The sequence below is a fragment of the Rhinopithecus roxellana genome, chromosome 11 (assembly GCF_007565055.1).
Source record: "Rhinopithecus roxellana isolate Shanxi Qingling chromosome 11, ASM756505v1, whole genome shotgun sequence".
In the NCBI taxonomy this organism is placed as follows: Eukaryota; Metazoa; Chordata; class Mammalia; order Primates; family Cercopithecidae; genus Rhinopithecus; species Rhinopithecus roxellana.
The window spans coordinates 77,190,284-77,204,563 of record NC_044559.1 but is presented as its reverse complement, the minus strand read 5'-3'; the positions used below and the strand labels follow the sequence as shown (position 1 = coordinate 77,204,563).

Here is a 14,280-nt window from a genome sequence, read left to right as displayed (position 1 = left end):
CTCCATCATCTGAGAGAGGGGCTTATGTGTCAGCCCCAGAAGCAGGGCTTAGAGGCAGATGAGTGCAGAATGAATGCACTGGGCTGGAGAGGGACAGGAGATTCTGCTGAGCGCTCACACAAACCTGATGTGCTGCCAGCCAATGGGGGCTCCAGCCACAGTGGACACTGCAGGCTCCAGTGACAAGCTGAGATGGGGAGCTGATGAGGATGGTGTTTAGGAACTCAGGCATAGAGAGATGAAAGCTGATCCAGACCAGGGGGTCTTGGGAATGGGAGGGGATGACCAGAAGGACAGTACAGAACTCCGTGGTGGTGGCTGGGGCAAAGGGAGTGTGAGTCCAGCCTCTCACTTCTGAGTCAATAGGAGCACCAGAGCAGATGCTGGGGGCTTCACAGCATGTCTGACATTCTGCCTCAGCTGCAGCTCTGATCCTGCTCTGGAGGCTACCTGGCCGCCAGACCCTGCCCATTGCTCCCCTGACAAAGCAGGTGGTGGCACGCAGGGAGCCAGCGGGAAGACCGCAGTGGGACACAGAAGGAAGGAAAGAGGGAGGGTGGGCCGGTTGTGGTGGTGGGGACAGACACCAAAAAGGAACAGAAAGCAGAACTACAGAGGCTGCCGGGGAGGCGGCAGGTGGCCAGCCCCACCAGTGCTGCCCTAAGAGGAGAAAGGGACATGATTTAATGTGAAGAACTGAGGACAAGACCCAGATTCAGACTGGCTGAGAGAGGTGTTCTGAGTCTAAATACTTAACGTCTTAGGCTGGTCATGGTGAGCTCACACCTGTAATCCCATCACTTTGGGAGGCCAGGGCAGGAGGATCGCTTGAGCCCAGGAATTTGAGAACACCCTGGACAACATGGTGAGACACTGTCTCTACAAAAAATATTTTAGAAAATTAGCCAGGCATGGTGACACATGCCTGTGATCCCAGCTACTCAGGAGGCTGAGGCAGGAGGATCACTTGAGCCCAGGAGGTTGAGGCTGCAGTGAGCCATGACTGCACCCTTGCACCCCAGCCTGGGTGACAGGGTGAGACCCCATCTCAAAAAAAGAAAAAAGAAATACTTATCATTACAGAAACTCCCTTCTTCTGTATGTCTATTCATCCCTTCACAGGATCATTAACAGAGGGGTGAGGGTACAGCAATGGGGGCTATAGTCCTGGCTCAGCCATCACCTCACTACATGACCTCAGGAGTCACTTTGCCTCTCTGGTCTCCAGCTATTCCTAAAATGAGAAGCTTGAATTGGGCAATCTTTCAGGACTTTCTAAGCTTTAAAATACCTTTGAGCCCAAGTGTCATCCCTCTATTCTTAGTTCCCTGTGGCAGGACTGATGTTGGATATAGGTCTCCCATGTCAGTGTAAGATCAGTACCTCCAGGGGAATGTGAACAGGGAGACAGAAAACCAGGTAAATGCTGGCTCCACTGGGAGTACCAGGGCCATGACAAAAGCAATGTTAAATCTCACTTCTTTAGTGGACAAAGGATCGTTATGCATGCCCCATACTTCTGTGTGGGCATTTACCCAAGAATCCCTGTCCAAGCGCCTTCTTTGCTCTGGATTTTAATTTTTTCCACGTAAGTGAGTTTGCCGCCCCTCCACCCCATATTTGCTCTGATCTCCTCCCTGCATGATAGCAGAGCCAGAGGAAGAGTCACAGGTGGACCTCCCAGGGATGCCACCCCATCACAGCCCAAGAGTGGCAATCAAAGCCCAAGAGTGCAAGAGAAGGGCTCTGTTCAGTTCTGACTCCTCAAGGCCTTGTAGGATAACCAATGAGGCATCTGCAGTGATCCCAGCAGACTCTCAGGCACCACGACTGGTCTCCCTCTGACCTCCATCCCCAGCCAGACCTCAGACTTCAAAGATACAGAAGGCTGTTCAACTGTGAAAGCGCAGGAACTGGGAAGCAAGTTCTTGTGTTAATGTCAGGAACTCTAGTGCCTTCAGAATAAGAAAAAGTATCCCCCAAATACGTAAACACTTGAGCATGGGTCAAAGCAAGGAGCGGCAAAATGGGAGTCGGGGATGGGTTTTCCGCTTAGTGGCTGCAGTCACCTTGGACAGGATACTTAATGTCCCTGAGACACATTTTCCTCATCTGCAAAACAGAGATCGTAATTTCTATATAACGGTGCTAATGAGAAGATTAAATGAGGTATGTCTGTGAAGAGCTTAGCTTAATGCCCAGAACAGAGTCAATACTCAACAGATTTTGAATCTTCCCTTCCCACAGCAATGCCAGCTGCTTGGGGCAATGCACTCTGCCCAGTGGGCCAGCAGTTTCTTAAGGGCGATGTTTCCTCCTCAGGGAAAGACTGAACTGGGATTGCTGGGTCCGAACTGAAGGCAGCAGGCTCCACACCGGCGTGACCTGCATCCCTGGAGGAGACCCAGGTCTCCATTCTTTGTGTAATTCAAGCTTTGTCCTTCTGTACTCTAACTAGGGAAGGGGCTATGGTGACTCTTCTACTGACCTCCTGCGGGGACGGTTGCTGGTCCTTTCTATCCTCTGCTCTCTGAAGGTCAGCATCACCAAGGTCAACACACTCTTGGCTTAGATGGTTTGGGGGAGCCATTTGTTTCCAGAACTGGAAAGAGGACATAAATCCAGCGTGTGGGGGGAAAATGGCTGGAGCATTTCAGGAGCCTTTGGTGGATCAAGTGCTCCAAAGGGCACATGATTGGCCTCCCAGGCTCAGGAGGTCTGGTGGGCTCTAGCCTCCACACACTAGGGTTTCCAAGGTCCTGAAGATTCCCCAGGTTCAGGAGGAGCTCTCAGGGCTGATTTCTGAGGCCCTGGTCATGCAGCTGTGCAGAAACCTCAAGGCTCAGGGGAAGCAGCTGGAAATGCTCCTGGGACATGAGCTGGGGTTGGGGAGAGAACGGCAAGGGAGGATGCTAACTGCAGGTGGTGATGGTGGTTTTGGACCATTTCCGGGGATTGAGTGTAAGAGCAGGGGAAACTGCGCAAGGCCCCAGTCATCTGGCAAAGCAATAAGATGCATTTCTGAGACCCTGGAAACCAATGGATTTGCAGGGGTCAGGGGTGAGGGAGTAAAATCTACTTGTCTTTCAGTTCAGGAAAGGCAATAGGGACAGAGATGATGGTTTATAGCAGGGTTTCTTAAGTGTGATTTACATTCAAATCCCCTGGAGATCTTGCTAAAATGTAAATTCTGATGCAGTAGTTCTAGGCTGGAGCCAAGATTCTGCATTTCTAACAAGGTCCACATGAGGTTGATGCTGTCAGGCTGGGAATCAAACTTTGTGTTGCAAAGGCTTAGAAGACCGTGTTGGGCCACACTTCTGCATTCCAGGAGAGATTAAATGTTCTGACATCAAGACTGTTTGGAAGGGTTCCAGGAAAGGGAGCAGGTGTCTGAGAACAAAAAGGAGAACACTTCAGAGCATTAGGGAGATTGGAAGATGTGAATTCCTAAAGCCAGGGAATATTAGGAGAGGCTCACTTCACTGGGCCCTGAGCCCCAGAGATCTGTGTTTCTGCAGGAGTGCAGAACAGTTAATATTAGAGGGGACCTGACAGATCTTCTAGTTCAGGCCTGCATAATATAGATGAGGAAAGGAGCATGAGTTGCCCAAGGTTACACAGCCAGTTAGTGGCTAGACACTGAAAGACCTTGTGTGGGGGCTCAGTGGTTTGCAGTTCCTCTTGTTGGCGATATAGAGCCATGAAAAGATTTAAAGAGAATTTTATTTCAGAACAATTTTCTGGTGGAAGTTGAGAGGACCACATGTAATCAGGAATTAAGCAGATTACTTAGAGCCTTCTACCATAGGACAAGCAAGAGATGATGAAGGCCTTAGCTGTAGCAATGGGAATAGAGAGGGAAAAAATATTTAAGAGGCATTTAAGAGCAAATCAATGAGATTTGGAGATTAATTTTTGTAGAGGGTGAGGGAAAAGGAGGCCTCAAGGTTGAGCCCAAGGTGTGTAGGTTAGGCAAAAGGATGAATAATAGATGGATTCTACCTCCCTTTTCCCCAAGCAGAAATAGAGGGGAAGGAGAGGGACCTGGGTGAGTAGATGAGCAGGCAGACAAGTGAGCGTGAGGGGACAATCAGGAGAGATGTCCACCCTGAAATCAGATATGTCAGTCCACTTAGGTTTCCAACAATTGACTCTGAACTCCTGGCATCTGTGTCCAGCATCTCTGATGCTGTTGGTTCATCTAAAAGTGGCAAATATTCCTGCACATTTGTCCCCGAATTCTCGAATTAAATGTCACCTTAGACAGACCTTCCCAGACCACCTAAGCCCTTCTCCTACCCCAGACGGATTCCCCATCATTGCACCCTTCCATTTTCCCTCACATCAGGTACCATGTTTGCTAATTTATATTTACCTGTTTGCTTTCTTGTTTCTTATCTGACTCCCCACTAGTCATTCAGCACTGTAAGGTCAGGGATGGTATTTTGTTCCCCACTTCAGATCTAGCACAGTGAGAGTCACACAGGACACACTCACGAAACACGTGTTGAATGAATCAGAAAATGTGTGAAACAGCTGAAGCACCTGGAGATGTTTATCCCAGAGAAGAAACCACTCAAATGACCTAACTTCTTAATTCTCTCCTTTGAAGTTGCACAGGACAATTCTATTTCTATTTTTCTTAATTTTTTTTCTCGTATTTTAAGAAATGGGATCTCACTATATTGACCAAGCTGGTCTTAAACTCCTGGCCTCAAGTGACCCTCCCATCTTGGCCTCCCAAAGTGCTGGAATTACAGGTGTGAGCCACTGTGCCTGGCTCTACTTTTCTTAATATTTAAAGGCTTGAACTGTGTGGCCATCAGGATAGACATAGGAAGCCACAAGGAAATGGATTGTATTTATATCCAGCCAGGGCCATCTGTCCCTTGCCAGACCATGGGAAACTATCACAGAAAGGGTCCAAGCAGAATCTGGGCCTTGTGCGTGGAGGAGCATGGTGGTGGGATAGGGGTTAAGCCCTGGATCAGATATTGGTGTACATGACCTCTGAGGTTCCTTTTAAACCCAAGACTCCATGATTTTATCATTTTCCCATCAAACTTCTTTAGTTCTTTAAGAGGTTTAGTCTGTTTTGGCTTCTTTTCTTTATTTAGAACTTGGAAAGAAGAATGTGTTTGTTCTCATGTAACTAGGAAGCTTCCTTGACTTATTGATTAGGTAGATATTAAAGCCCAGAACAGGGTCCCTCTTTTAGTGCCAAACTGTACTGGCATCCCCTGAACAACTGTCTAAACTTGCTGACTGATTGGTAGGGTGATGCCAATAAATACTCTGTGAATTAATGAGTGGTCCAACAGGCCTGTAACCAGACTTGGGCAGGTTGGTCAGCATTTCTCAGTGTGATAAGATTCGCTTTGGAGGAACTGCACTGTCTGACTTATTACTATCTTGATCAGTGGCAAAAAAATAAAATAAAATAGTAAGCATCATTTAAGGTTATGGTTTGGTTTTAGGCTGTTTCCCTGTTGAGAATCATCAATGATGTCTGTAGCTCTGTGGTTTTCACTGAGGGATATTCAGGAAATCTTTATATTTAATGCTATAGAAAGATATTTTAAAACTATCCTCCAAGGTATTTGTTCTAATAAAGAAAAGCGTGTTGAATATTTTACTTGGCTCACCACTGCCAGAAAAACTACAAATCTCAAAACTAACCCTTCTTTCCTGCCAAAGTTGATCTTGGCTGGAATGAGGTTACAGGCTAAATTTGGAGAGGATTGAGTGTCAGCAATGTGCCAGCAATAATTTATTACCCCCACCCCTTCAACAATCCTCAAGTATCAATTTAAACAACTTTTGATGGAGGAAGTCGTTTCTTCCCCACTTCCCCCACACTCCCAGCCACAGATTAGATTCAGTAGTGCTGCTGTGGAATTCCAAAGAACTTTGTGCTTCCCCTATCACTGGATTGTAATTACTTTTCTTTTCTTTTCTGTTTTTTAGTTTGAGACAGGGTCTCTCTCTGTTACCCTGGCTGGATTGCAGTAGCATGATCACAGTGCACTGCAGCCTCGACTTCAGTGATCCTCCCACCTCAACCTCCCAAGTAGCTGGGACTACAGGTTTATGCCACCACACCTGGATAACTTGCACTTTTTGTAGAGACAGGGTTTTGCCATGTTGCCCAGGCTGATCTCAAACTCCTGGGCTCAAGCAATCTGCCTTCCTCAGCCTCCCAAAATGCTAGGATTGCAGGTGTGAGCCACTGCACTTGGGCCTATAATTACTTTTAACATAATTGATATGCTTTGGCTGTGTACCCCCCAAATTTCATCTTGAGTTGTAGCTCCCATAATTCCCACATGTTGTGGCAGGGACCTTGTAGGAGATAATTGAATCATGGGTGCAGTTTCCCCTCTACTGTTCTGGTGGCAGTGAATAAGTCTCACAAAATTTGATGATTTTATCCGGGGTTTCCCTTTCTCTTGGCTCTCATTCTACCCTGCCTGCCACCATGTAAGACATGCCTTTTGCCTTCCACTATGATTGTGAGGCCTCCCCAGCCATGTGGAACTGTGAGTCCATTAAACCTCTTTTTCTTTATAAATTACCCAGTCTTGGGTATGTCTTTATCAGCAGTGTGAAAACAGACTAATAACAATAATCTGTCTTCCCTTCTAGACTATAAATTCCTCAAATGTAGAGTCTATCTTTAACTTTTAGCACTGTATTCCTGCCTCAGATCTGTGGGTACCTGGCGCATGGAAGATGTTTAATAAGTGACCAACAAATAGGTGGATAGATGGATGGATAAAAAACTACATCTCCACTGTAGTCAAATGCCTAATAGATTCAGTCATTCTTGAAATTAGGAACTATACCTTTTGTTTTCAAATGAGGATAGCAGATTTCCCTTTCCATAAGCATAATTGTAAATATGAACATTAAATTAGTCAAGAGTCAGTTAAAGTATCTGAGAAATACCTTACCTGAAGCGTAGTCCCTTCGAGGAACACTTGGAGGTGCTTTGACTTTCAGCCTGGAGGTAACAACCATGAGACAAAAGGTCAGTGAGCAGAACAACGATGGTCAAAGCCGATGCTACAAGCTGGTATAGAAAGAATAGATAGACAACTAATAGCATAATGGCTTCTCTTGGACCCATCAATGGACAGATTTGGTGTATTGTAAATATAGTGAAGCCCTCAGTCAGGGGTTTTCCACCTCTCCCAATCTACCCAGTGAATGCACAATGTGGCTATGACTTGGCAAAGGTGAAGTCAGCTGGAGAAGGACTCAGAGAGGTCAGAATATGATAATAGTAAGCACTGAGTTCAGAGGTTCAAGGAAGATAAGTGTTGATTGATTGGTAAGTTAAATGTTGATAAGAAGGTAAGATAAGATGAACTATATTTTAATGACTTAGAAATGTGTAACAGGAAAAAATCAGCTACAGTAAGTATTTTGGTTGTAGGTTGGGCTAAAATTATTTTTGTATCATTTTTAAAAATGCAAATAAGCCAGACACACTGACTCATTTCTCTAATCCCAGCACTTTGGGAGGCCAAGGCAGGAGGATCACTTGTACCTAGGAGTTCAAAACCAGCCTGGGTAACATAGTGAGACTTCATCTCTACAAAAAAATAAACAAAATGAACCAGGCATGGTGGCATGCACCTGTGGTCCCAGCTACTTGAGGGGCTAAGGTGGGAGGATCACTTGGGCCCCAGATGTCAAAGCTGTAGTGAGCCATGATCACGCCCCTGCACTCCAGCTTGGGCGACAGAGCGAGACACTGTCTTTAAAAAGAAAAAAAGCCAAACAAGTGAACAGTGAGTGTCTCAGGATTGGAGATTATGAGACTTAGCATATTTAGTATTCAACTTGTTTTAAGCACTCTCAAAACTACTTTAGTACCTTTATGCACATATGAAATGTGCTAAACAGTCACAATCCTTCCTCATTCAATAAAAGAAGAAAATTGAAATTACATTTGAGAAAACTATTCCAAGTTTTGTAAGTTCTGATACCTCCCTTTCCACTACTTGAAATGAGTGAGGTTTACAGTCAATTATTTTTAATAATTATTACCGATTTTAACTGAGAATTATTTGTTTAATGAAATATAAAATATACATAAATAAAACATATCCAATAGCCTTTATTTACTAAAATATCATATCTTCTATAGAAGCAGTATAACTGCTATTATATACAAACATTTCATGTTTCGGAAAAAAAGGAGCATAGAAATTTGTGTTTGATTAAAAAACACATACAAAAAGAATTTATGAACCAAAATTGTAATTTGCAAAAATAACAATACATATATTTACATAGAAATTCTGGTTTTCTTTTTTTCATAGGCTCTCCATATCTATTATTTCATTCAATTCTCCTCGCAAGCCAGCAGGGTGGGCTGGGAAGATACTATCATTAAGTCTATGATGAGGTATAGAGACAGAGATCGTCCAAGATGTTGCAAGGAAGAAAAACAAAAACAAAACTGGGTCTGGTGCCCAGGTTGGTTCGAGGAATAGTAAAATTTCATGGTCCGGCACGGTGGTTCATGCCTCTAATTCCAGCACTTTGGGAGGCCAAGGCGGGCGGATCACAAGGTCAAGAGATCGAGACCATGGTGAAACCCTGTCTTTACTAAAAGTACAAAAAATTAGCCGGGTGCGGTGGTGGGCATCTGTGGTCCCTGCTGCTGGGGAGGCTGAGGCGGGAGAATGGCGTGAACTCGGGAGGCAGAGCTTGCAGTGAGCCTAGATGGTGCCACTGCACTCCAGCCTGGGCGATAGAGCAAGACTCCATCTCAAAAAAAAAAAAAAAAAGGAATAGTAAAATTTCCAAAAGCACAAACCACATGTTATCCATTATTACTATCATTTCATAAAAGAAAAGGAAGGATATTTTAACACCCCCAAATCATCTCAGAATAAAGGAAAAACTCACTAAAGGACTGTTGGCCACTCAACACTAGGAATAAAAGGCGTAGTTGAACTTTACTCTGTAGCTGGCTGCTGCGCACAACCCCCAACACTTCATGGTCCTTATTTTCTCACGTGACCATAGACCAGTGAAAATTCTGTCACAGTCTTGTGTTAGGGAACCAGCGTGTTCAAGCGTGCTTCCTCCGTTCAGGGTAGCACCTGTGGCCTGGCTTCAAGTAAAAGTGTAACTGCAAGTCACTTTGAGCTAAAGGGCCCCTGACGTCACCCGGGGTAATGACTATGGTGGCCATAATTTCCAGGCTGAGAAGAACATGGTTTGTCATATAAAAGTGCTTTGGTCATCCAATGGGCAGAATGTTTGAAATAGAGGCTGTTAGCAAAAACTTGAGCTCCACTGCTGCTATAAATATGACTGGCCATGGAATAGAGAGACACTTTATGCAGAGGCTTCATGTTATTGAGAACTGCTGTATTGTAAAACTGGCAACTGGGGGCACGGAATAGAGAAACATTTTATGTAGAGGCTTCATGTTATTGAGAACTGTGTGTTGCAAAACTGGCAACCAGAATTGCTAGTGATTGTAACAAGGACTGTCTCAAAAAGAATGAGATTCTATCTGTAGCAGAAATAATAAGCGAAAATCATCACACCCCTCTCCCAGTCACCAGACAGAACATGAAGCCAAATTCTCCTCCTCTGTAAGACGCCACCACCTCACAAGCAGAAGGCTTGTGTTTTATATTTTATGATGATCACTTGTGCATAGAGACCCATTTACATTTCATAGTCTGGAAATACCACCAAAAGTCATTTCTTATTTTTAATTTTAGCATAGGTTAAAAAGAATAAGGATGCTGTTTTGAATGTATAGAGAAATGAACTTCTATAAACTATTTTTTGGTCCAAAATTTGGGGAGAAAAATTTGGTAATAGCAATCAAAACTTTAAGGACACAACTCCTTCTATTTGGAAATTTCATTTTAGGAATTTAGCCTACTGGTATATTCAAGGTCTGCAATGAACATATATTAAAGTATTATTCATGACATTTAAATTGGAAGAAACAACCAGAGAATTTTGATTGCTATTATCAAATTCCTCTCCATAAATGTTATACCAGTTTAAATTCAAATCTGCCCTTAAAGATGACCACCAATATATAGCTAGTTAATTGAATTGTAATACATTTAAGGTAGACTATTAAATCATCTGTTCAGAAAAGAATGTGGTTAATTTTTACTTACTAACAAATAAAAATGTCCATGAAATAGCTTAAGTAAAACCAACAAAGCAAGTCGGTAGAATGGCGTATGCACTATGATACCATTTATGACAAAAATGTATGTGTATATTATGTACAATGGCAGTGTATGTATGTTTAAGCACGCACATACATACATATATACATACTTATACACACATACATACATATATATACACACATTGAACTTACCATGACAATGTCCCTTTCTGGGGAGTGGGTTAAGATGGAGATATAAGGAAATGGGAGATTTTTGACTTCATACAATTCTTGCCGCTTTGATTTTTTTCCCTGGTGAGTCTGTATTAGTTTTATTTAAAAAACATAAAGACTTAACAGAATACCATTTCCCATTTTCTCTTGAAAGAGACTTACCTACTAAGGTATATAAGACCTACTAAGGTACGTACATCTACCTTAGATTTTGAGTAGGAAATGCAGATATGTACAATTTTTATTCTCTTTTAAAGAAAAGAGCTTAAGAGTTTTTGATGTACAAGAAGTTTTGAGATGCTAGCTTTCCCTCTCCAAGTGCCAACTGAAAAGTTCATTTTAAGGTAATAATTCAAAAAGCAGAAATCAAAATATGGAAAACTGGCTGAGTGCTATGGCTCAGGCCTATAATCCCAGCACTTTGAGAGGCTGAGGCGGGCGGATCACCTGAGGTTGGGAGTTCAAGACCAGCCTGACCAACATGGAGAAACCCTGTCTCTACTAAAGATACCAAATTAGCCAGGTATGGTGGGGAGTGCCTGTAATCCCAGCTACTTGGGAGGCCAAGGCAAGAGAATCTCTTGAACCCAGACGTGGAGGTTGTGGTGAGCTAATATTGTGCCATTGCACTTCAGCCTGGGCAACAAGAGTGAAACTCTGCCTCAAAAAAAAAAAAAAAAAAGAAAGAAAAAGAAAGGGAAAACTCACATGGCATCTTGAAGAAGCTAGGGCTGTGTTTTGTAACTTTTCATTTGGATTTCTCCATACATGTTTTCATAGCCCTTAGCTAAATGGTTATAGAAATGATTTTCCTGCTTGGACATTTGTTAGGCACCTTGAATGGGCATAGTTCACCTTCCCTGCAGTGAGAAGGAAAATCAAAGTCCACTGACTACCACCGCACTCACTTGTCCTGTTCCAGAATGTAGACCCAGCCACCATGGATTCCAGCCAATAATAAAGAAGGGTTACGTGCTAAAGAGGTTGAAACTTCTCATCCAGGTAGCAGAGAAATTTGTTTTCTTCCATGTAGCACATGTTGACTTATTTTATATAACTAAGTATTTAAAGAGAGTCAAACTTACTTTTTGATTTTATTCATTATTCCACCTTCATTGTTTTTAATATCATGGACCATCTTTTGAAGCTGCCTGTAAAAAACAAAATTAAACATAAGATACTAATAACCAGCCTGACTTTTTAACAGAAGTCTTCTACTCTTCTCAAATACAAAAAAGAAGGGGGAAGAACCCTACCAAAACAACCTCCAAACAGGATGAATTATATTGTATTTAATTAAATTGACCATCTGCTACTTTAGCAAAGGAGAAGCATGACTGATTCTATAAGGACTGTGGTCACTGGGCTATGTACCCCTCCGTTGGGATGTCTGGGCCAGTCTCAGGCTGTGAAGAAAGATATTCTGATTCCTTGCTCATTGTCTTAGAGCATCTACATTATGAAGATAGGTGCTACTCTGTGGACACAGAGAGGCTTCAATCAGGCCCAAGGTTCTTTTTTGTTAAATGTTAGTAGGTAGTATCTATTAAAACTTCCATTTAAAAGTTACTCCTACCTAGGAGTCATAAAGAAAATGACTATTAAATCTGGCTGATATTTGAAACTTCTGTAGAACAAAAAGTAATATTGAGGCAGGAGAATAGGGTCTGGAGGCAGGAAACCTAAGGCCAGTTTGCACTGACTGCCTAGAACTGAATCAAAAGGAAAACCCCACCTCTCCATGCCCAAGCAACAAAAAGATCAGAGGCTACTACCTTTGCACTGTGTTATAGATGAAAAATGAAAAGTGCCTCTGATTGGTCCCCTCCTGTAACCAATCAGACTAGTCCCAAGCCAAGTCTTCCCGTGTAACTTCGTACCTTCACTTCAGCCTCTGATTGATCACCTTCTGCAACCAATCAGACTGGTCGTGGGCCACTCCTTCATTTACATAGGATGTAACCAAGTAACCAATGGGAAACCCCTAAAGGTTTTTAAACCCTGGAAAATTCTGTAACCAGCGCTGTTGAGCCACTTGGTCAAGCCCATTCCCACTCTGTGGAGTGTACTTTCATTTCCATAAATCTCTGCTTTCATTGCTTTATTCTTTTGTTGCTTTGTGCAGTTTGTCCAATTCTTTGTTCAAAATGCCAAGAACCTGGAAGACTGGTAGTCAAGACCCTCCACTGGTAACAATATGTACAAAATCAAAAGATAAATGACATGCTGGAAGAAATATTTGCAGTATATAGTAATAATAATAAGAACAACATATTAGGTTGCTGCAAAAGTAATCACGGTTTTTGCCACTAAAAGTAATGGCAAAAACGACGATTATTTTTGCACCAGCCTTTCTTGATTTACAAAGAAATCTTACAACTCAGTAAGAAAAAGAGAAATAATTCAATAGAAAAAATGACCAAAAGATATGAACACACAGCTAACAGAAAACAAATACAAGTGGCCAATAGACCAATGAAAAGATATTGAACATCACTTATATTTAAACAAATCTAAATCAAAACAACAGTGAGATGTCTTTTCGCCTATCAGACTGGCAAAACGCAACAAGAATGATAATATCCAGTTTTGAGAAGGTAAATTGTTACAATCAATATCTGTCAAGATTTAAAATGTTCATGACTTTTGACTCAGCAATTGGACTGCTAGGAATTTGTCTTATGAATATGGTCACAAAATGATGTCAGTATACACATATAAGCATGTTTATTGCAGCATGATGTGTAAGAACTCTCTAATCCTCCCTGCTTCTCCTGCCCTCCCCACAGCCATAACTCTGAAAACAACCCAGTGCTCATCAATCATTAAAAGGGAACTAGTTAAAGAAATTCTGATAGATCCATGCAATGAAATGCCACAGATCCCTAAAAAAAAGAGGAATATACCTCTATATTGCTGCCTGGAACTTCTACTTTCTACAAAGGGGATTATTATTTTATGATGTTTTAAAATATTTGAATTTTTATAGCATATGTATATATCATTTATATTATCTGCGATATATAAAAATATGGAGAAAAAGTTATAATGGGAGGATAGGGCCATGTTATGTTTTCCTGATAATAATTTTATGACTTAAAAAATGTATAATAAAATTTCACATGGTTCTTCCCTGAAAGAGTAGGATGTTTTAATTCACCTTTCAGGTAAACTCTTCCTTTCTTCCAAGAAAACTATTTGACTGGACCCTTTAGATAATGAGCTGTACACAGCTATTGTTCTTATAGGAAATGGTGATTTCCCCATAATCCTGAAAGCAGATTTTTCTGACTCTGGGAGCCAGGCCTTGGGATAGGTAATAGAAATAATTTAGCGTAGGTCTAGGAAACTGTTGGTTGAGGACATCTGGGAGAAATACTGCCTTGGCCCTTTGTGAATTTAGAATGCCCATGCAGTGGAAGAGTTGCTTTTTGGTGTGGTGGTGGAGCAGTGTAGAGGGTAAGAGGACAGCTTGTCAGAAGAACTCTGCCTGGGCAAGCCTGTGGGTGTCCTCTACCAAGTGTTAATTTAAGGCTAAACACTGCAGCGATGCTGGTGGTCTGCCGGGGCTGCTCTACTGAGGGCAGGCCCTCTAGCACTTAAGGAGTGGAGTGAGATTTACCGGATAGGGAACTGGGAAAAGGGAGATGCTCAAACGTAAAATGGGAACTTAGACTGCGGATTTTGGGGAGATCTTTCTCCTTCTAGGGTTAATGGCTGTTAGGCGCTCGAGTGCTGAAGAGCACAGACAAACCTCAGGGATTTTCAGTGGTGGGGGTTGGGGCGATGGCGGGGTTGGGTGGTAGTCCTGAATCTGAGGCTGGGTCTGGGCCTCTGCTCTGAGAAAAGCCACAGCCAGAGCCATCGCTAGCTGTTTTCAA

The 14,280-nt window shown here is 42.6% G+C and overlaps 1 protein-coding gene across 2 annotated transcripts in view; it reads right to left on the bottom strand.

The window, feature by feature from the left end:
* BLNK (B cell linker) overlaps positions 1 to 14,280 on the bottom strand; it is a 79,938-nt gene that overhangs the window by 44,487 nt on the left and 21,171 nt on the right. For both annotated transcript variants that reach the window (XM_010389597.2, XM_010389596.2), the window contains exons 2-3: positions 11,485 to 11,550; positions 6,957 to 7,006 (exon numbers count right to left, since the gene is read on the bottom strand). In XM_010389597.2, the coding sequence (XP_010387899.1) occupies positions 6,957 to 7,006; positions 11,485 to 11,550 (116 nt within the window). The remainder of the gene's footprint in view (positions 1 to 6,956; positions 7,007 to 11,484; positions 11,551 to 14,280) is intronic.